Source organism: Cricetulus griseus, chromosome 8 (genome assembly GCF_003668045.3).
Source record: "Cricetulus griseus strain 17A/GY chromosome 8, alternate assembly CriGri-PICRH-1.0, whole genome shotgun sequence".
NCBI lineage: Eukaryota > Metazoa > Chordata > Mammalia > Rodentia > Cricetidae > Cricetulus > Cricetulus griseus.
The window spans coordinates 28,182,046-28,203,557 of NC_048601.1; the positions used below are offsets into that span (position 1 = coordinate 28,182,046).

Consider the following 21,512-nt stretch of genomic DNA (forward strand, 5'->3'; position numbering starts at 1 on the left):
TTTCCCAGTCCTGCTAAGGGTGTCCTGACTTTATGGCTAAGAAAACTGAACAAACTGCTTGTCTGAAACATTTTCTTTTGGGTATGTGGTTTATATTCTGAAAAAAATACATGCAAAAGAGGACATCAAAGAGGTTAAAATCACACACACACACACACACAAACACAAACACACACTCGCACACATACACACACACACACACACACACACACACACACACACACACACACACAGAGTTTGGCAGTACACCGAGCAAACTCAGATGCAGCCCCAGCTTTGTCCTTCTGTCCTGGACCTTTCCATCCTAAGCGTGGCCAGCTGGCTCCAGGCCAGTACAAGGGAACTGGTGCCAGGCCTTGAGTCCTGACTCTTCTGCTCTCTGAGAACACACCTGCCTCTCTGAGAAAGGAAATCCTCCCATCACAGACTCCCCATCTTCACCCTCTTGTTTGGTAAATGGCCGCAGGAGCTGGCATTCTCTGGGCTGTGAGGACCTAGTGCTGGCCTGGATTTCCAGTGCCTTATGACATCCGGGCTTAGCTAGAACAAGGTGGTTGGACAACTCCCTGCTGGGAGCCCCTTCCTGTAATGGGGGCTCAGGTGAAGATGGTGGGTTCACCAAAGGACAAGGAGGGATCAGGCCACCAAATCCAGGCATGTGGCAGCCTTTAGACTGTGTGCTGTGGATTCGGTTTTGGGCATGATGTCTCTGTTACTACAATGAGATCTGGGCACTGCAGCCTAGTCAGCAGGTTCCCCAAGTGCCCAGGTGACAGTCCCTAGCAAACACAGTGGGACATCTGCTGAGACCTCATGCACTCGGTTGGGCCTCAGGAAGTATGTGCCCCAAGGTGGAGGACGGAAGCCAGGCCCTCCCTTACCTGGGAGCCTTTTGGATGGTGGCTCTCAATCTGTGGGTTGCAACCCTTTTGGAGGTCGAACAACCCTTTCACAGAGGTCGCCTAAAACCATCAGAAAACACAGACAGCAAAATTACAGTAGGAACAAAAATAATTTTATGGTTGGGGGTCACCACAACGTGAGGAACTGTGTTAAAGGGTAACAGCATTAGAACGGTTGAGAACCACTGCTTTAGGGAGCTGAGACTGCCACCCACTCCCCCCCGACCCCGCCCAGCCCTTGACCCTTGGTTTCACGTGAGACTGTGGCAGCCACCCAGAGTATAGCACACATTTCCTCACTAGCACAATCCAGGAGGTGGTCACTCCTCTCACAGCCATTTTAACCTAAGCCCAAGGAACAGAGAGACTAAGTCACTCCTTCAAGGTCACCAGCCAGCCAGTCACAAGCAGATGGTTCCAGTCAGGTTGCACTGTGGGAGCCAAACTGTCATCACTCTTCAGTCAATGGGTCTCACGAGGAATTGCCCAGTCCCTGCAGACCCGTAAGCAGGTGTCTTCAGGAGAGGGAGGCTGGGCTGGGGGGGGGGAGGCAGGCACAGGGACCCACCATAGTCTTTATGAACTTTGACTGGGGAGGGGTTAGAGTTCATGGATCACTGGCAGGTGCAAGCAGAGTGTGCTGAGGATGCTGCTAGGGCGAGAGCCGGAGACAGCGGCTAAGGCCTGGTGAGACTTTCTGGAAGTCCAGCTTTTCCGGTCAGAGGTCTGCTGCCTATGCCCTGATTTTCTTCCTGGAGAGTTCTCAGGTAGCCTGGCCTCACAGAGCCTCCCCCTGTTCTCCTCCATCTGTCTGTGCACACCCAAGTAATCAGAAGAGTCGGGCCCATTGGGCAGGTCTCTTCTGTCTGCCTGCTGTTCCTGGGACTTCCCGAAGAGCCAGTCCAGAGGGTTGTCAGTGCCAGGAGAGGGCAGCGGGGGCTGTAGGCTGCTGAAGCAAGGAGAGCTGTCTGCTACAGACTTGGCCTGGCATCTCTTCTCTCTAGTCCAGGCTGGCCGGTATGGTCTATGAGGTCGGCTTCGGATCTTGTCCAGCACTGAGGTGGGCTGTGCCAGCTGGCAAATAGACCTAACATAGTCATCCAGGCTGGGAGAATTTGGGGGCTCCTCCTGTCCAGGTGCCCCATGTGATAACTCTTCGCAAGTTTCCCGAATTGTCGGCAAGTGTGGCACAGGCAGCAGAAGCCGGGACCTCATTGCTGCTAACAAAACAAAACCAAGCTGTTGGTCAAGAGAAAACAGTGGACTACCATGCTATCCTGACACCCTCCTGGCACCCTTCTACTTCCTCTCCATCACTGTAGAAGCTATGCAGGACTCGGTTACCCAAAAAGCAGTAAGAAACCTGTGGCTCTGAGACCAGGGCTCAACCCCCCCTCCCCCTTCCTTTCTGTTAACATCAAAACCCACATGCTGAGACCTCATCACTAGTATAGTTTAAGGATGTCCAGATAATCGGGGCTGGAGAGATGGCTCAGTGGTTGTTCTTGCAGAGGACCTGAGTTCAATTCTTAGCACACACATGGTGGCTCAAACTATCTCTAAATTCAGTTCCAGAGAATCTGATAGGCAAGTATGTAGTACACATACATTCGTGTAGGTGACACACACACACACACACACACACACACACACACATATCTACTATATATAATAAATTAATTTTAAAAATTTAAATCAAAGAATGAACAGATAAGAGAACTGGGGGTGCTAATGTGTGATCTGAGGACATCCAGGTATTAAACCCATCTGTCACTTAATGACCTGGAGACCTTTGGCAATGTCACCTCTCCAAGCCTCTACACACCCATCTGAAAAACAGGGTTATGAACAGTCCACTGGCGGGGATATTGTGGGAAACGCAGGAAACCATAGCTTTGACTCCACAGCCCTTAAGTTCTTTGTAAATCCGAGAGCCTTGGGCAAACACCATATTATCACAGCCACCAGTGGCACCCACCTCCCTGGTCTCTATCCAGTAGCCAGGCTGTGAAAACTCAGGGTGAGAAGAGCCCTGTTTTAAAAGCCTCAAGCCAGAAGACAGCCACTCCTCTTACCTGTGGGTCAGCAGACAGGGTGGTGAGAGTCTGGATGAGAAAAGATTGTCTAATCCGAATGAAACACCCAGAGGTGGGCAGTCACAGCTGGTCTCTAGCTCTCAGTCACTGGGAAGAGGGCGATGTTCGGTGGATTCTTTGTGCTGTGGATTCTTCCCCTGCGCTGTCTGGCAAACCCAGACACCCGCTGCTGCTTTTAAATGTTTCCTCCAGTCATCAATCACTGTCAGGAAAGCTCAAAATAGCAGCTCTTAGGAAGGTTCTCAGAGGCAAACAGCACGGAGGGCGGGGCTGGCCCAGCTGCCAGCCTGGTATTTGTGTGTGTGCCTGTGGGAGGCTGGGAAATGTTTACACTGCGGGGTGAGGGGTGGGGCAGCCACCTCCCCTTGATTTAGACAGTTTCTCTATAGGTAGAGACCAAAGCCAGATTACAGGGTGCTGGGAGAGCCTGGGATCACCATGGGACCTTCACAGGGAACCTAAATGTCTGTCACCCCTGCCTGGTGTGGCACAGTAGGTATTACAACAGCACCTGTGACCCTGTGGCATGCTGGTCTTGTCCCAATTTTTGTTGAGCACCAGGACCTGCACTTGTGACCTTGATAACACATGAGCCTTGCAGGGTTCTAGCCTGGAATCTTCCTGGGCCTGCTGCAAGGTGAGGGACACCCCCTTACACAAGCACCAGGGCAGCCTGGGGGTCTGGCCAGCTCTCCAAACCTCTCCGAAGGGATGCTTTCAAGGGGAAATTTGCTTACTCATTGTTTGCCAGATTGTGGTGTTACTGTGTGCTCGGGACTGCTCAAGGCTTAGCAAATAGTGTGGACAAATCGCCAACCCTGGAGCTTGTTTCTCAGTGAGAGAGATGATCAAGTCATGGTGGAAGGTGCAGAGACTCAGCACTCATGATGGCTGCAAAGAAAAAGTATGGTAGGGTTATGGGGCAGGGTCAAAGGCTGCTACTGTAGGTGGTGTTGTCAGAAACACCTAGGCACACTCGGGGACCAGCCAGAGCCTGTGTGCATGATCCAGGTGGGAGAGGGGGTGTCAGAAGACACCAAAGCAATAGCATGGCCCTGCATGTTCACATAAAGGGCTGCAGTGTGGCTTCTTCCATGCTCAGGCTGTGGGGAACCAGGAGACTCCAGGGGAGACACCCACACAGGGGAAGCTGAAGGCAAGGTGGGCAACCCTGGGAAAGTTCCCAGGAAGGAGCCAGACGTCTGCTTCTCAGGCCTCTGCGCCTCTGCTCACCGGGAACACATCTGTCTTCTGTCATCAGGAGTGGGAAGAAGGGAGTCACAGACAGTACTGCTCAGGTCTGGACAGACCCTAGACTCTGGCAGCAAGGAGAGCTGCTGATCCCTTGTCCATGCTTTCTAGGTGTGGCGTTAGTGCACGGGTAAAGATATGGGACACTGGAGCTACCAACAATGCTTAAGTCAGGTGGCAGGTCCCAGCGTACACCCGAAGGACTCCATAGGACCTGTGTCTGTTTCTCTGTTTCTCAGAATTTATTAGCAGCTGATTGATTAATTGAGAGTCAGCTGGACTGTGGTGATATACACCTTTAATCCCAGCACTCTGGAGGCAGAGGCAGACAGATCTCCATGAGTCTGGTCTACAGAGTGAGTTCCAGGACAGGCTTCAAAGCTACACAGAGAAACCCTGTCTCAAAAAAAAGAAAGAAAGAAAGAAAGAAAGAAAGAAAGAAAGAAAGAAAGAAAGAAAGAGAAAAGAAAAGGAAAAGAGGAAGCGTTTACTGCCCAGTTGAGGTTTCTTTTGGTTGGCTTTACCACAGGGGCAGCAGATCCCACCAGTGTACTGGATCCTGATTCTGACAGCTCTGCCCTGGCCTCAGCTTTCTTTTGATTTCATCAGAGCCCTTCATCAGCAGGTGCTGGGGAATTGTGCTCTCCTGGCCTGGCGTCTCCATGTCTTAATCAGCACCTAGCTTTCGCTGCACTCATGAGCAGTCTTCAGGCTGCCATCTTGCCTCTTCCTTTGTCAACACTAGACCTGCTGTGAGGGGCATCTGTTCACCCAATCTCATCCCCATTAACTGCCATCCAGGGCCCAATGCATTTTTCGGTGACACCCCCCCCCAAGCCCTCCTCCTACATTCATTTGTAAATCACTCGTGGTGAAGCCATAGCTTCTTCATCTCGCCATCTCTGAGCTTTAGGTGGGACTAGGGGTGATGGGTCTCCAAGGATGAGCTGTGTACTGAGAATTTCCAAGTGTGCTGTGGGCTTTTCTTACTTTCCTTAGAGACATTGAAACTGTAGATTGATGCCAGCCTTTTATTTTATGGGAGTTGAGTTTCACCTCTAAGTCTGTTTTTGATCATTGCTTTCTTATTCACCTGAATATTTAAGCATTTTTATACATACACCCACCAGCAGAGAGAGAGAGAGAGAGAGAGAGAGAGAGAGAGAGAGAGAGAGAGAGAGAGAATGCAGTATAACAGGGGGTGAACTCAAGCCAGACCAGTTGGTGCTGCCACTGTCGGGATGTGGAACAGAAGGACAAGGCAGGGCACACAGGGGGCATAAAGTTCAGAAGTACCTGGTGACTGGGATTCTCTGTCCCAGTGCAGTGTGAGCCAAGGAGCTTCGCCCAGCACAAGTGGCCAACCCATGCTTCCCCAGGCTGTACTTCCTCCCGGCAGTGTGGACGTGCCTGCCAGACACTTGCTGGGTCCTGGGGGACTCCTGACTCAGCAGCTCGTGCTGGCCCCAGCTCTGCCTGGGCTTAGCAGCGGAAAGAACAACTCCTGCTTCCTCCTGTGGGGGCCCCTGCCCTCATGCACTGAAGCATGTGCACACACCCCTTACTCATCCCTGAGGGTGGGGGTGGGGGTGGGGGCTGAGCCTCCTGTTTCGAGGGGTCACCTTGAGGGCAACTGCTGTTTGTGAATTGGCTGACCCGTGTGGGCTCCACAGGAGGAAGGGGCTCTGATCATCGAAGGACTCCTTAACATCTCCTGGGGACTCAGACGACCCATCCGGCTCCAGATGCAGGATGATCGGGAAAGAGTGCACCTGCCCTCCACCTCATGGATGCCTGAACGGTCCAGCTACCTCCCGTGAGTGCCTGGCACGTGGGGCAGAGCAAGGGGCCTCCATGACATCCATTATCATGAGCACCACATAGCTTAAATATGGAGTATCCTCAGCCTGGGGATAAACACCCCACTGCTGTTGTATGGGGCTTAGGCGCCAGAGAACAGATCAGTCGCCCTTTTATAGTCAGTGGCTACCCCAGTCCTTTCTAACCTTGTCCACCCCAACATGCAATCCTACTCAGGGTGCCCTCCTGTTGATGATTATATGACTGTTCTCCCTCCTCCGGAATAATCATGCTCCCAACACATGTTTTACATGGGTGCTGGGGACTGAACTCAGCACTAAGTGCTATACCAATGAACCATGTCCTCAGCCCACTGGGATGTCCTCAGAAGGGAATGTTAGGCATTCACACAAATTTATCTTCCTGCTACTTCTGTTTTATATCAGTGACAGACTCTGGATAAACTTACCAGAATTTAAGCCTTGATGTATTTTACCACCAGGAGAAAGGCGGTTAGTTAGGCTGAGCTTTGGCCTCTCCGTGTAATGACTTTTCAGAGGCAAATATTCAGAATTTTGTTCCTGTCAAATATGCAGGAAAGATAGGTGTGGTGGCATAGGTGTGTCGGATTGCAGCACTCAGTAAACGGAGGCAGGGAGACTGGGAGTTTGAACTCAGGCTAGGCCATCACTGAGACACTACCTTAAACATACTGTATGAAGGAGCTGGAGAGATGGCTCAGTAGTAATTGCTGGGTTCGGTCCCCAGCATGCATGTGGCGCCTCAAAGCTGCCAATAACTCCAGTTTCAGGGGGTGCGGCGCCCTCTGTGGCCTCCATAAGCTCCTGCAATACGTGCTGCGCACAGACTCACGTAGCCAAGTACACAGGGGCATTCAATCAACCAGCCGACCAATGGATGTCACGAGAAATACATGCCGAGAATGAGTACTCTGGGAGCTTGGAGCATGTTGAGTCACCAGCTCTTATCACCAGGTGTCCCTAGTCACTGGTACAAAATTTTGAGCCATATAGATTTTTCAAGCATAAGGGCTCCTTGGAATGGCTGCCGGTGTGACTCATCTCCCCCAACTCCACCCTGTAAAAGCAGTCCTGTCAGCAACCCTGCCCACAGCCCAGGTTGTCTAGGGTACTCCTTTCTCATTCTTTCCACCTGAATGCTACTTACCTCTCATTACACCTGCTCCTTCTCTAGCTCGATGCTACGTTTTTTTTTGTTTGTTTGTTTGTTTGTTTGTTTTTGTTTTGTTTTTTTTGTTTTTTTGTTTTTTTGTTTTTTTTTTGGCTTGGGGTGAGAATCAGTCCTTCCAAGAGGCCTGGAGATTTGATCCCCAGGGTTAACCTTGCCTGACTCCTCAGACTCGAAACACCCTCAACAAACCCAGCAAGCTCTTTTGGTGCCCAGCTGTACAGGCACTAACCTGGCCGAGAGCCTGCGTCCCAGGAATGCATGGACACTGGCTTTGCGCATGGTCTAACTCAGCCCAGAACAGTTACCCTTTCTAAGGGCCAGACCCCCCACTCCTTCCAATAGATGCTGTGGGTCGCTTTCGATTATACAGATACAATTTGCCCACTCAGCCTCTGCTGCTCCCGGCTTCCATCCTGCTCTTCTCTGTCCACAGCCACTTGGGAGCTGTGTTTCTCTCTTTTCAGAAAGGATGCTTCACCCCAGGACTGCAAGGTCACTACGGAGGAGCCTAGTACTCAACCCGCAAACAAGGCTGAGATGTCCAGGGACAGCTCAGGTAAGCAAAGCTCAGAAGACCCCAGCCTGTCTTGGGGATGCTGTCTCATGAGAGACCCTTGCTAAGCATCTGTATAGCAGGAGATAGGTGCGACACACTCTTCATTCCTTTTAGGGAAAAGGAAGCAGAGGCTTGCAGAAGTGTCACCTGGTGTCCTTGGCCCAAGTCTACTGTAATGGGCTGTAGTATAAAAAGGAAAGGGCTCAGTGGTGGGTGCTGTTCTCTTTTGTTCCAAGCCTTTAGGACCTCATCCTCATTCTCTGAGATCAGTGATCATTCACCTGTGCTCTCTGTCCCCTTCCTTAGCACCTAGTGAAGGACCTGTCCCTGACTGAGCGCTCAGAGAACAGGACTAGAGTGACCTCGTACCTCAGTGGGTACCATGAGATGCACCGTGGCACTGACAGAACTCTGCCCATCTGCCAACCAAAGATCAGCTTTACCAGGACAATGCACTACAGTGACTACAGGGTTCCAGGGAGCCACAAAACCCAACAGACAGTGCCACCGCTGGAGCCGTGACACACTTGCTGTCACCTCCCTCCACCCTCCCACCTTTTCATCTGTTTCTTTCTGCAGGACCCCTGGAGGAGGAAGAGGAGGTTCCACAGCTCATGCGGACAAAGAGTGATGCCAGCTGTATAATCCAGCGGAGGCCCAGACCCCGGGCACCTGGTGAAGCCCAGAAGATTCGACGGCACCGGTACTCCATCAATGGGCACTTTTATAACCACAAGGTGATGTCTCCGTCTGTTCTTCCCCGGGCCCTGAACCTGAGAGGACAGGAATTACTTCCCAGCACAGAAGAGCAGCCCCAATAACATTCGGCATTAGTCCCAATCCTCCAATAGCCTTCAAGATAACTGCTGTTGGCCTGTGCTGGAAGCTCAAGAGGGTGACCCAAAGCCACAACAGCATAATATTCCCACCCACAGCCAGGGCTCCCCACACAGTCACCATCTAAGTTCTCTAAGTCCTATAGATTTGGGACAAGGAAGCCCTTAGCAGACAATAATGCCAAGTGTATCTTTAATGAGCCCATTCCTGTGAGGCTTCCACTCAGGGTCATTTGATCATTCCACGGGAACATCACGTACCCAGCAGCCCCTCTCCCTGGGTAATTAAGCTGGCTTGCTAAGGTGTGCCCAGTGCGTGTGTGTCTTTTCCTAGAGAACCTGGGGATCTCTGAGTTCCCAGCACTTCTCCTTTTGTACAAGTATGCATTGTACTGACCTGAGGAAAAGATCACCTTCCCCTAATTACATCATTCCATTTACACATGAACTATAAAAGGAGAAGTTGATTGTTACTAAAAATGGAATGAGCGGCCGTCTGGGTGAGGCCCCGCCTGGTGTGTATGTGACAGGCCGTATCCTGCAATGCCGGGGATGAAGAGGGAAACGTCCAGTTGGAGCAGTTGTGCTTCTCAAAGGGTGATTCATAGGAAGGAAGCATAGACTACAGACAGAGTCTTTAACCAAAACAAAAGGACAGTTTTTCACCCCCTTTACCTCTGTACACAATTAATGTTCTTAGAAATTGGGGTACAGATTCCTTAAGCCACAGGCAACAATGAAAAATAGTAATTCCCAGCATTGATTTTCTAGGGTGATTATTCCAGGTTGTATTTCTGAGGTCTGTACACTAGTACTTCACTCTTTCATTTCCCTATACCGTTATGACTGACAGCATGGATTTTATTCCCAGATCCATTGAATCATAGGCATTCTCATTGCTTTGTCCTGGTACATGGATTCAGATGTGGTCCACGGGAATAAGAAACCAAGGTCCTTGGTTTCTCATTGGTTGGTTGGGTTCATGTCCATATAGGCTTTACACAGAACAAACACAGCCTTGTTGACAAGACTTTTCTTCTCCTTGAAGTAGTTGAATGAACTTCCCATGTTTCTTAGGCACTAAAGCAGGGGTTCTCAACCAGTGCACTGGTCGTGACCCTTCTGGTGGGGGTTGAATAACCCTTTCACAGGAGTTACCTAAGACCATCAGAAAACATAGATATTTGCATTATGAATCATAACAGTAACAAAATTACAGTTATGAAATAGCAACAAAAATAATTTTATGGTTGGGGGTTAACACAACATGACTAACTGTATTAAAGGGTCGCAGCATTAGGAAGGTTGAGAACCACTGCACTAAATTAGGCCCGTTTCCTGTAGAATCTTTAACCTAGAGTGCTTCCGGGTTTCAGCTAGTCTTAAGCAGGCCCACTGCAGTTTTGCTGGGAGGCACCAGCATTAATGGGGTAGATAGCAGAATGAGGTTTCAAGCACTGCAGAATCCTTCGTCATGGCACTGTCCTTTCCAGATGGGTGACCATGACTGGGTATTTAACCTCCCAACCCTAGGCTTCCTTTCTCAGGAAACAGCAATTGTTGTAGGTACTTCAGACAGCCGGTGTGAGAATGAAGAGTATTTGTAAGATGTTTCACAAGTTCTGTGTGTGGTTATAGTGTTTCTAGAGCTTTCCTAGCCTCGGGTGGGGTGTCTGGTTCATTTTCTACATAGAAGCTCTTGACTGACAGTCAAGTTGTGTCCTGACAAGCTCGTCATAAGCTGAAAGTGGAAGTGAAAATGTCTGTAGCTCCCAAGCCACATTACATCAGAAGCACAGTCCCTTGTAGAATTTGGGTTCCTTTTTTACATGCTTAGGTTGCCAACTGGGAGCTGTAGACACTGTTGCTGCTCAGCGTTGAGAGTGTCATTGTACTCCATAATGCTAGTGGAGGAATGGGAGGGTTGAAATTTAAAATTTAAGATATGATTTTATGGCTGGGCATTGGTGGCGCATGCCTTTAATCCCAGCACTTGGGAGGCAGAGGCAGGCAGATCTCTGTGAGTCTGAGGCCAGTCTAGTCTCCAAAGCGAGTGCCAGGATAGGCTCCAAAGCTACACAGAGAAACCCTGTCTCGAAGAACCAAAAAAAAATATGATTTTATGAATGTTCATATTTCATTTTTTGCTCTGTCTTTAAAGTCAAAAGATTGAATCATACCATTATAAACTAGAAGCTATCTGTGTAGATGTGTTACAAGAAAAAGGCAAGATGTTGGCAGAAGTCTAACATGCCACTCATACAAAAATAATTGTAAATAAACCAGGCTTGGTGATAAAGTAATGTGATCCTGTTTGGAGGCCGGCTTGAGCTGTGTAACTGGTTCGGGGCCACATAGTGAGCTCTTACCTAAGAATAAACTAAAATAAAAACGAGTGCTGGGGATGTGCTTACAATGGGAGAGTACTTGTGGTTGCTTAGCATGTGCAAGACCCTGGGTTCGATTTCCAGGACTACGGAAGAATAAAAAGTTATCTGCTTAGCGTGGTGATACCCAGTGGAATCTTCGCCCTCAGGAGGCTAAGGCAAGAAGGTCTTGAGTTCCAAGCCAGCCTGGCCTGTATAGGCAGAACCTGTCTCAAAAAAAAGTATTTATGGATATTTACGTAAAGAACTATAGAGGCCCATGTAGCTGGAGCGTGGGGTGCTTGTGGTGGTGGTGGGGTCTCAGCATCATCTGTGCCTGAGTGAGAGAGATGCTCAAGGCATTATACAGGCCGTGGGAAGCCTCCACACATTTTATAAAGGGGGATTCTGTTATTGTACTACACAGGTTACAGGCCTGGCATTCTTCTGCAAAGGTAATTTCTGAACCAGCAGATCCCTTTTAGGAAGACGAAGGTGGAACTACAGGAGGCTGGGCCAGACCACACTTTGTTATTAAGGGTATTTAAATAGTGGTACCACAGGCAGCAGTATGGAGAGTTTGCTAGAAGGCGAGAGGGAGGGGCCTGTTGGTAAACTGCACAGGGTGAATGGAGGCCTCTGTTTGGAGGCAAGAGTGAGCAGATATGGAAGTTTTCAGCCTACATTCACAGATGTTTGTGATGCTGATGCAGTCAGCAGGAAGAGTGAAGGAGACCCCCATGTCATACCCGAGTAAACTACTCCTGGGGTCCTGGTTTCCAAGATCCAGAGCGCTGCTATTGATGGATGTGTGTTTAGCCTCTTCTTTAGAGTGCTCTGAGGACACATATATAATCACTTCCTGACTGTCCCCAGGTCTAGGAACAACCCTCATGGTCATGTGTTTACATGAATGGGCAGGGACCACTGTTCTGAGAAGTAGACCCCCATTGCTTGGGTCTGTTCAGAACTTTAACATTAGCCTGTGTCTCCCTTGGGCCTGTCCTGAGCTATTCGTCTGTTCTCACAGACCTCCGTGTTCACTCCTGCCTATGGGTCCGTGACCAATGTCCGGGTTAACAGCACCATGACCACCCAGCAGGTGCTTACCCTGTTACTCAACAAGTTCCGGGTAAGTGTGACCATGGGAGCAACCTTGCCAGGAAGCAGGAAGTGCTTTGATGAGTGGTCGGAAGAGTGGGATTGCTACCATTGGCTGCCTGGGCTCTTGGGGGAAAATCTAGCAAGATTTCCTCTGACGAGCCAGTAACCCTGGGATTTTAGGCGAGGAAGGGTATGGGGTGGTCTGTTCCCTTTCATTAAAAATGTGGTCTGACTTTTCGTGCCGGCCTGTGCAGGTAGAAGATGGCCCCAGTGAGTTCGCGCTCTACATTGTCCATGAGTCTGGGGGTAAGTGCTACCTTCTGGTGGTCATTTGGTAAGCTTGCCATCTTCTTCCCACACCTTCCTTTCCACCATCAAACTCGGTTCCATTCTGAGGCTCCCTCTAAAACATCATAGATGAACCCTCTCGGGGCTCTTTCCATTAGTGAACCATTACATAGCTCAGTTAGGGAAATAGGGCTTCTGTGCCAGTGGCTGCAGCCTGGGTCGGCTCCTGTGGAACCTCTGGGTCCCTCTGCAGTCCAGGGGCAGCTTCTTGTTACTGAGCAGCTCCAGTATCCCCAAGTCTGTGGTCCCCATTGTCTACTCTGTTCCTGTAATCTCTGATCTGAGTCTTTATTAAGTAATACTATAGGACAGGAAAATTATTTTCCCCCTACGATGGGCCTACAAAGTACATGGACCAAGTGCAGGTTTACAAGGGGAAAAGGAACTGGTTTGTTTATGGGTCACCACATACAACTGTGGGAGAGATAAATTACTCAAAGGAGTGCCCAGAATTCTTTTGCCGTAACAAGGAAATCGGCTTTTAGAGAAATGAGAAGATGAAGAGGGGTAGGCGGGGCTTTGAACCAGGATGGTGATCAAGTGGAAGGCCAAGAATCTGGAGCTAATGGAAGATGAAGACAGCTTTTAGCAGCATTCACTGTATGGATTTCTCTGTTGCTGCCTTTGGACTTACAGGGGTCTAGAGTTGTGTCTGGTGATTAACTTCTGTCTCTGGCGGAAGTAGATGAAAGGCTTCAACAAATTTATGTCTTGCTGTCAGACAAGTGAAGGAAGGCATCTGTTTCTTCTCATTTCTGCCGCCACAATCCTGAGTCCAGGTAGCTGACCTAGGGTGGCAGTTCTGCCCTTCACTGGATCACATGCCCCCCAAGATGTAGACCCGTGGAGGTCTGAGAAAGATTCCCTGAACATCTGCTTTTTATCATGCCCTTGTCCTGGTAAAATAAATAAACAAGGGGTGGCTGATCCTAGCATCCCCTGAATTTTATAAAATGCCCTCTATTTCAGAGCAGACAAAATTAAAAGATTGTGAGTACCCGCTGATATCCAGAATCCTGCATGGGCCTTGTGAGAAAATTGTCAAGATCTTTTTGATGGAAGCCGACTTGAGTGAGGAAGTGCCCCATGATGTGAGTGGTGCCAAAGCTGAAAGCCTGCCCCATGGGGAGGGGCTGGGAGGCAAAGAGGGGACTCCTCGGGGCTCTGGAGGAGCTCTTGGCCAGAGTCCTCCCAGGCAATGTGTCTTAGGTCCCTACAGCTGACCTTTCAGCTCAGGGGACAGAAGAACTGGGGTCCTAAGAGAACCCAGCCCTGCCCTTTTCCCCATAAGTAAAAGCCCTTTCCTTCATTGTAGTATGCTTTTGCTGTTATCACAGAAGACCTCTTAGCTAGGGCCAACTCGAGGGCAATAGGTGTTAAGTCTCAATGGTCAAACTATAAGCATATGTCCAGACCCTATACAAAAGGGCCTGTGGAGTATGTGTCCCCAAGAAGACCTTGTGGCTGTCTCCCTCCGATTCCCAGGGCTGGTACAGCTGCAATCCATTGTTAAGCACAATGATATTCCCACTCCCCACCCATGCCAAGAACACTCCGTGTGACAATGCCTCGGGACTGAATGCTTTTCCTAATATTCAGCTCAGCGTTTCCTCCAATGGATGATCATTGCCTTTGAGATAAGAGCAGTTCCCATTCCCCCACCACACAGAGCAGAGCGATGTCAGCCGAGGGTGGGAAGGGAGACAGCTCCTGTGGGTACAGGACTTTGGCCTTGACCACTATGGAAAACACCAGGAAAAGAAAACACTTCTTAGACTTCTCATCTAAAGCAAGTTTTAATGTTCTTGGATTTTCTAGGTGGCCCAATACATTAAGTTCGAAATGCCAGTGCTGGACAGTTTTGTGGAAAAATTAAAAGAAGAGGAGGAAAGAGAAATAATCAAACTGACCATGAAGTAAGCAGCTCTTCATCAGTCAGACACGGTCCTGGCCATTAGAGGACATCTGCAGGGCATATCCCTGTCCAAGACATGGTCCTGGTCATTAGAGGACATCTGCAGGGCATATCCCTGTCCAAGACATTGTCCTGGCCATTAGAGGACATCTGCAGGGCATACCCCTGTCCAAGCAGGCAGGTTTCTCCCTTCCATGAACACCAACGGCAGGGGGAGGCCTGCTGACCATGCTTCCCATTACTGCCTCCTACACACTTACTCAGTACTGATGGCATTCTGGGGTGGTAGGCTTCTGAATTAGATGATACACCCATTCAGCCTGGGCCTCTTCTCCAGTGAGGGACTTGGGCCATAAGAAACTGGGCAGGAACGGCAAGGCAGGAGACTGGCGGGGCCTGGATTGGCTTTCTAGTTCTACTAGTGACCAAGTCTTGGAAAAGCAACCACATTGAGTCTACTGGGTAGAACTTCAGCCTAGTTCAAGGCTTTTGTACTAGCAGGAAGTCTCAACCCAGTGGAAAGCAGTCATTATTGACATTCAAGCTCTGGGTGCTGTTTGGAGAAGCAAGGGTCAACAGTGAAGCTTGCATGAGGACAGGCTGTGATGCTTTTGGGTGCTAACGATCTGTTTGTGCCTCTGGGATGTGTGGCATGGGGCAGGATGTGTGAAGAACATTCACAGTGGGGGGTGGGGGGGTGGGCGTGGGCTGGGCAGGGAAGGACATTCTGCTCTACTCTGGGACATGCCCCATGCCCGGGAGTAGGGAGTGGTTTGCATTGTAGCTCCACACTAATGATTCCTGGAAAGCCCATGGGCTTCCTTCTGTGCAGCTGGGCCTCACTCAAAGTCAGTGAAGACTCAAGAGTGAGCTGCCGATTGGTGATATCACTACAGGGTTTTAAAGATGGACAGGACCTGGGAATCATCTGGCCAGTAGATTCAGTGTGGGGAGAGCAATCTGAGGCCAGGCTACACTACGGTTGCAGCTCAGGTTATTTGCATGGCCCTGGCTGGGACACTATCTTCTTGAAACCTAATCTATAGCCCTGATCAGCATCTCAGTACACCCCTGTTCCTGGTGGAGAGTCTGGAATGGACTTTTTAAAGTCCTTTTTAAATGCCTTAAAGCATTCATCTTTAAGGCCCTGCACAGTCTGCAGTTTTGTTGACCATTCTTGGTGAAGGACAGAGATGACAGCTTCTGGTCAGCCAGCTAGGAGCGTGGTCTGAGCTCTCTCTGCTCTCACCCCCCCTCCCACCAACCCTCCAGCCTACGTGAGACCCTTTGGCTTTTGTCTCTCTCCAGGTTCCAAGCCTTGCGTCTGACAATGCTGCAGCGCCTGGAGCAGCTGGTGGAAGCCAAGTAACTAGCCAGTGTTTGCCTTTGGGGATGCCTGTGGTAGCAAGTGTGCGTGGAGCTCCAGGGACCCAGCCCTAACTGATTACTGACCAATGGCTGTTGCCCAAGGAGTACAGTACCTATGCTTCTTCTAACCTGTCCACAGACTATGTAGCATCCTGCATCTCAAGTCTTGGCACCATAGTGAGCATGCACGGGAACACCCAGGAACTTGCTAGCTAGGATGTATGTGCAAAGCCTGTCTAGGTAGTAAAGAGCCTTGGAACTGCGGTACCAGCCACAGAGCCTGGTTGAATAGCATGCCCAGCCTTGTCCATGCATATTTCCAGCTTGAGAGGGAAGTATTACACCCAGCCCCTGGAGGATGGGCTTCATCTGCTTGCCCAATGCTTATCCCAGAGCTTCTGCATGGCCCAAAGTCCCCGCCCTTATCATCCATGTGAACCATGAAACCCCCATCTTCCCTTCCTTCTTATTGCCACTCAGGAACTCTGCTGGAGCAGGAGCTGCCAACAGTTGTGAGGCATGTCCTGATTCTAACCACTGCTTCACCATGGTGCCCTGGCCTCCAAGCCTCCTTTCATAGCCAATAGTCCTGGCCTAGAGGTTAGATCAGGACTAGGACTATCAAGATTCCATCAGCTCTTAGCAGAAGTCAGCCTTAACTTCTGAGTATGATCCAAAGAAATCCTTGAAAGGAGCTGTCTTCAAGAGATATGTCAATTGAATCACATTGGGGAGTTGATCTGTGTAGCATTGAAACAATACTGGCTGGCAGTGGCCCCAGAAGGCAGTGCTCAGTCGTCTTCGCTGCCATCTTGTGGAAGCCTGTATGTCTCTTGCCTTCTTTGGGACTGAGCTTCTCTCTAGTGAGTAGGGATAGCTTTCAATATTTCCCATCAAAGCCTGGCAATAAGGGAAAATGTCTGTTTGGGGACAAAAGGCTTCTAATTCCCCAGGTCAGACACAGAATACTTTGTTTGCTGACTGATGGAAATTTCTGGAAAGAATGAGAAAACTTCATTTGTAAAACTATGCAACCGTTTACATCAGTCATGGAAGTGTTTGTCTAACAGAGCAAACTAAAGGCAGCTTCTGCCCCGAGGTCTGCCGACAATGTATTCAAAGAGAAGTATGATGAAGGCCTGCAAAGATGGAGTTCCCATCTTCGATGCAGTGCACATGGAAGCTGCTTGTGGAACTCTGAAGAGTGGAGCTTGAGAACAGCTGTGCTGTGTGGAACCATTGGGCAGGGTAGGTGTCACTGCTGGATTTCCCAGACCAGCTCTGTCTTCATGGAGATACACTTGGCTAAGTTCTCCTGCCTCTCTTCCTTTTGGCACTGTACTTTCTTAGGTGCTTAATAAAGATCATTTGTGTTGAACAGAAGCTGCAAGTGCTAAGCTTGTTTGTGCTTTTTCCTTCTGTGTTTATTGCCTTCACCCACTCTCCTAATCCCTGAAGCTCTTATACCACACTATGAAGGGCTGTGGTGGGCAGAGAAACCATAAACCCCTTGATGTTGACAGGACTTCTTCACTTCATGCATGGGCTGAGGACCGCTGTGAGGCTGGAGGTGAGGCTGCCCTGTAAGGATTCAGGGTCTAGGAAATCTGTTTGTCCTTTGTTCAGAAATAATTAACCAACTTGACTGTGTTATGCCAGGCCTGTACTGGATCCTGGAGGAACACAAATAGGACGTACCATGGTGATTCCTCTTCCAGAGAAGCAGTCAGACTCTGGGAAACCTGAGGAGGCTAGATGTTGACCAGATAGCTAAGACTGAGTGCTGCTGAAGGTCTTGGGACACCTTCCGTCCCTGAAGCAGGACAGGGACTTGGGGCTGGGGGAGCCACTGGAAACAGGAAACCCCTGGGAGCAGCAGCCAGCACAGTGGCATTTCACAGCTGTCAAAATATTATTTAAGGCTCCCTTATATGTGTTACTTTTGAGATATTATCAAAACTCATTTCTGAATAACACAGGAGAAATTCTGGCAAGTTGCAAAGACAAGGAGAACTGTCCTCGGCTGCATCCTGTGAAGCATTGACAAATGTTAGACAGACAGTACCACACTCGCTCTTTGGAGGCAACTGGAAGACGCGGCTATGCAGGGCATAGCAACAGGAGAACCTGAGACTGGGGAGGCAGTGGCTTCACAGTGTGTTAGGGCTATCATCTGCTGTGGAGTTCCTGTCTCAGACAGTGAAGGTATCTAGAGACAAAGTGAAGAGCCCAGCCAGAAAGTGCTGTCTTCCAAATTAGGTTTGTCCTCAGAGCTCAGAATAAAAACAGTACAGGATGAAATTTGCATGATTACATGATTGCAAAAGTTCCAAGCTCAGGACAAACAGGATTGTTTGTCCAGAACAAATGACCAAACAGATGAAAACAAGAGGGAGGTGGGGAGGGGGGCAGTGGAGACTTGTTTTTCTAAAGCAATAACCTTTGGACTGTCTCGGTGACAAAACAAAGCCTTTCTCCCAGGATACATCTGGCTCCTTCATCCCAGGGAAAGGAGAAGGGACTCATGTCGTCTACCCCGGTGATTTGGTAGGAAATGGGGCTATGCCAACTGTGCTGTGCGGGCACAGCTGCAGCTGGGGCAGGCCATGGGCTATCCTTATCAGGGGTCCTCAGAGGCTCTGCTGCTCATCAAGCCTGGCAGGTCTCGGCCAAGAAGTAGCAAGCATAAAAACATCCAGGTACTATATTTAGGCCCCAAGAACTGTACTTGGGTATTAGCCAGCTGTTGACATGCTGAGAGCCTCACAGAGCCTGGGGGGACGAGGAGTATCTGTGCCAGCAGGGCTGTAACAGGTTTTCTGCAGGTCAGGGAATGGGGAATTCCCAGAGTTTCCTTTTCTGCCCAGTCCAAAGGAAACAAAACAACACCTCAGGCTTATCTGACAGAGTCATTGTTCAGAGTCCTGTGTGGAAAGACCCAGTTTGGGATAAACAGACGCTTGTTCCTATACTGAGGCCATCTATGACCAACCCCCGCTACACCTGGACTGTGGATCAATCCTACCAATGACAGCAGCACCCCCACTGATACAGTGTTTAATTTGTGTGCATGCATGTGCACCTATGTGTGCATGAACACACATATGTGAAGAAACGAGGTCCAAGGAATAAAACCATAGGAAAGGGATGCTGCCTTGATAGGTAGGCTGTTTCTCAGCTTGTGTTGTTGTTGTTGCTATTCTAGTTTTTTTTCTAGAATTAACTCTTCAAATATCCAGCCCACTCTGGATGAGTGGCCCCTGGAGCTTCCAGAGAAGCTCCAGCCTCTGAAGGAGTCCAGCTTCTCTCACCAAGACTCCCTGGAAAGATCTGCAGAGAGCCTGGGCTATGGCCTTTCCTCTTAACCTTTGTCCCCTTTCCTTTTGTCTAAGTACCACATGTCACTGCTCTTCATAATTTAATTTACTTAACATGACACGGCTCCAAAGCTTGACTCTGTAAATGTGTACATCTGGGTGTTTCACAGAATCAGGTCCTCGTGTATTAACTGGCTGCCAACAGCAGAAGGTGCCATGAAACTACAGAACAGCACAGAGAGACCCAGGAGTAGAGAGTGTAACTTGTCACAGGCTTACAGGCTTGCGTGGCTTGAGAAGCAGCAAGGTGGAAGGACCCTCCTATCGCAAGTTAGAGTAAGTTTATACACTACTCCAGATAAGCATGGGCTGCAGCTAGCCAGTGTATACCAGGTCTTTCTCCAAAAGCTGTTGACATGTCCAGTATCAGCTAAGAAAAAATATTGGGTGTCAGTGACTAGCACATATAGACAGATTTTTCTTTGTGCCACCAAGTCACAAAAAAACAACATGAAGACATTATTGATTATGAAAGCTCAGCCTGTAGCCTAGGCCTATCCCACTAGCTCTTATAACTTAAGTAACCCATTTATATTAATCTATGTTTTGCCTCGTGGCTTTTTACCTCTCTATCTTCTGTTTCCTCTCCATCATCTCATATTGTCTCTCTGTCCAGAAGTCCCACCTAATCTCTTCCTGCCTAGCTATTGGCCATTCAGCTCTTTATTAAAACCAATCAGAAGGTGCATTGGCCAAAAGATTACCCCACAACAAACGCAGAATGCTAGAGCATCTTCACAGCTTTGTTTGTCTTACAGGGCTGGTGATGTGTGCCATCACCAGCTGGTAGGCCGCCTGGGAGTTATGGTGAACATGCCTGTGGTCATGTCTAACGGAATCCTATACTGTAAAAGTTACTTGCCTCACTTTTCTCATCAGTAAACTGTGGGTAATAATGGCTCTTACCTCGAGGGTGACAAGAGTCATAGCTTTACTGCAGTACCAAACAATGCCAGAAATCTCAGCAGCACAAGAGACTTTACTTCTTTCAAAAGTTGTGGGACTATCACGTGGCCATGGCGTGTCCGTGTGGCTCACTTCCACACGTGTTCTCATCCTGTGTCCCAAGCTCCTTGGGGCCTGTAATTGCTGAAGGAGAGGGAAAGAGCAGAGTGACTGCAGGAGCTTGTGTCTCAAGGCTGCTTCTGGGCCACTGTGTACCTTACACCCATTCTTGCTCTTGGCCAGTGCAAGTCCTTATCTGCAGACACACACAGCCCTGACTACGTTCTCAGCTGTGACCAATTAATATAACTCCTCAGGTTGTAGCACACAATAAACTATTGTTAACACCAACATATGACTTGAGGGGATGAAACCTTGATTGTTCAAGCTCTATTCATCTTTTCCCTTTTCCCGCGTCTTTTCCTGGCCTAGGCCTCTCTCCTCACTTACCTCCCATTCTACCCACTTGCATGGACTTTGTTCATTTCATTCCTGACCATTTTTCGCCTTTCAAAACTTCAACCATCATCCTTTAACTGACTCCCTAATCTGAATACCCAAAGGTATTCAGGGGCCTTCTGTATCTGGTCCAGTTGTTTTCCTGTGCAGGAAAAAGAACAATCTGCCTTTAAGTGAGGCATTGAAAGAGTTATAATTCATGACTGGTTGTTCCAGTGTATTTTTGCTCTTGAATTTTTTTCCTACCCCATCATCACCCACAGCTGTTGCCCCTCTCACCACCAGCACCAACAACATGTAACAAAAATTTAGTATAAAATTAGCGACATATGTTTCTCATTTTTTATGCAAAGTCCCTGACCAGGTTTCATATCGGTTGCAGTGATAAAATGCTAACTACAAACAATTTAGGGGAGAAATGGATTTATTTTGCCCAGCAGGCATCATTGAGGACACAGTCCATCATTGAGGGAAGTCAGGGCAGGAACTTGAAGCAGAAATCATGGAGGAATGCTGCCTGCTGGCTTTCTCACAGGCCTATTTTTAGCTAGCTTTCTTATATAGTTCAAGAGCATTGCCCAGGGAATGGTGCTATTCACAGGAGGCTGTGTCTTCTACATCAACTAATAATCAAGAAAATCCCCCCACAGACATGCCCATGGGCTAATCTGAAGTGGTAAATTCTTCAGTCAAACTTGTCCTCTTTGATGACTCTAAACTGTGTCTACTTGACAATTAAAACAAAGACAAAGCCATACATCTCATATCATCTTTAAGGAAGCCCAGGTAGTGTCTGGATTATTTCGTTAATGCCCATGATGTAAATATCATTAAGCTCAGTTGTCTGTCACCTACAGAAGCAGCTCCCCCTGCTGTCAAGAAATCCTTAGCCAGAGATAAGAATTGAAGCAACTGTCTGGCTTTCATTTAGCTATCTGCCATGACAGACATGATGATCCCAGCTTCGTGGGACTGGA

General features: G+C 48.9%; 2 protein-coding genes across 6 annotated transcripts; one reads left to right on the forward strand and one right to left on the reverse strand.

The window, feature by feature from the left end:
- Window positions 1–1,100: 1,100 nt before the first annotated feature.
- Depp1 (DEPP1 autophagy regulator) lies at window positions 1,101–5,724 on the reverse strand. Of its 2 annotated transcripts, none has more exons than XM_027429223.2 (3): window positions 5,546–5,724; window positions 2,978–3,889; window positions 1,101–2,119 (listed from the first exon to the last, which is right to left on the reverse strand). In XM_027429223.2, the coding sequence occupies exon 3, from the start codon at window positions 2,115–2,117 to the stop codon at window positions 1,503–1,505; it is 615 nt and encodes a 204-aa protein (XP_027285024.1). In that variant the 5' UTR covers window positions 2,118–2,119; window positions 2,978–3,889; window positions 5,546–5,724; the 3' UTR covers window positions 1,101–1,502. The 2 variants fall into 2 exon arrangements, with proteins under 2 accessions (XP_027285024.1, XP_027285023.1); XM_027429222.2 differs by having other exon boundaries at window positions 1,102–2,122; window positions 5,546–5,723.
- Window positions 5,626–17,137, forward strand: Rassf4 (Ras association domain family member 4). Of its 4 annotated transcripts, none has more exons than XM_035448857.1 (9): window positions 5,626–6,065; window positions 7,695–7,817; window positions 8,397–8,554; window positions 12,050–12,151; window positions 12,378–12,429; window positions 13,441–13,562; window positions 14,290–14,387; window positions 15,695–15,751; window positions 16,235–17,137. In XM_035448857.1, the coding sequence occupies exons 1-9, from the start codon at window positions 6,002–6,004 to the stop codon at window positions 16,332–16,334; spliced, it is 876 nt and encodes a 291-aa protein (XP_035304748.1). In that variant the 5' UTR covers window positions 5,626–6,001; the 3' UTR covers window positions 16,335–17,137. The 4 variants fall into 4 exon arrangements, with proteins under 4 accessions (XP_035304748.1, XP_035304751.1, XP_035304749.1 ...); XM_035448860.1 differs by having other exon boundaries at window positions 5,632–6,065; window positions 7,730–7,817; XM_035448858.1 differs by having other exon boundaries at window positions 5,690–6,065; window positions 7,726–7,817.
- The last annotated feature ends 4,375 nt before the right edge of the window (window positions 17,138–21,512 follow it).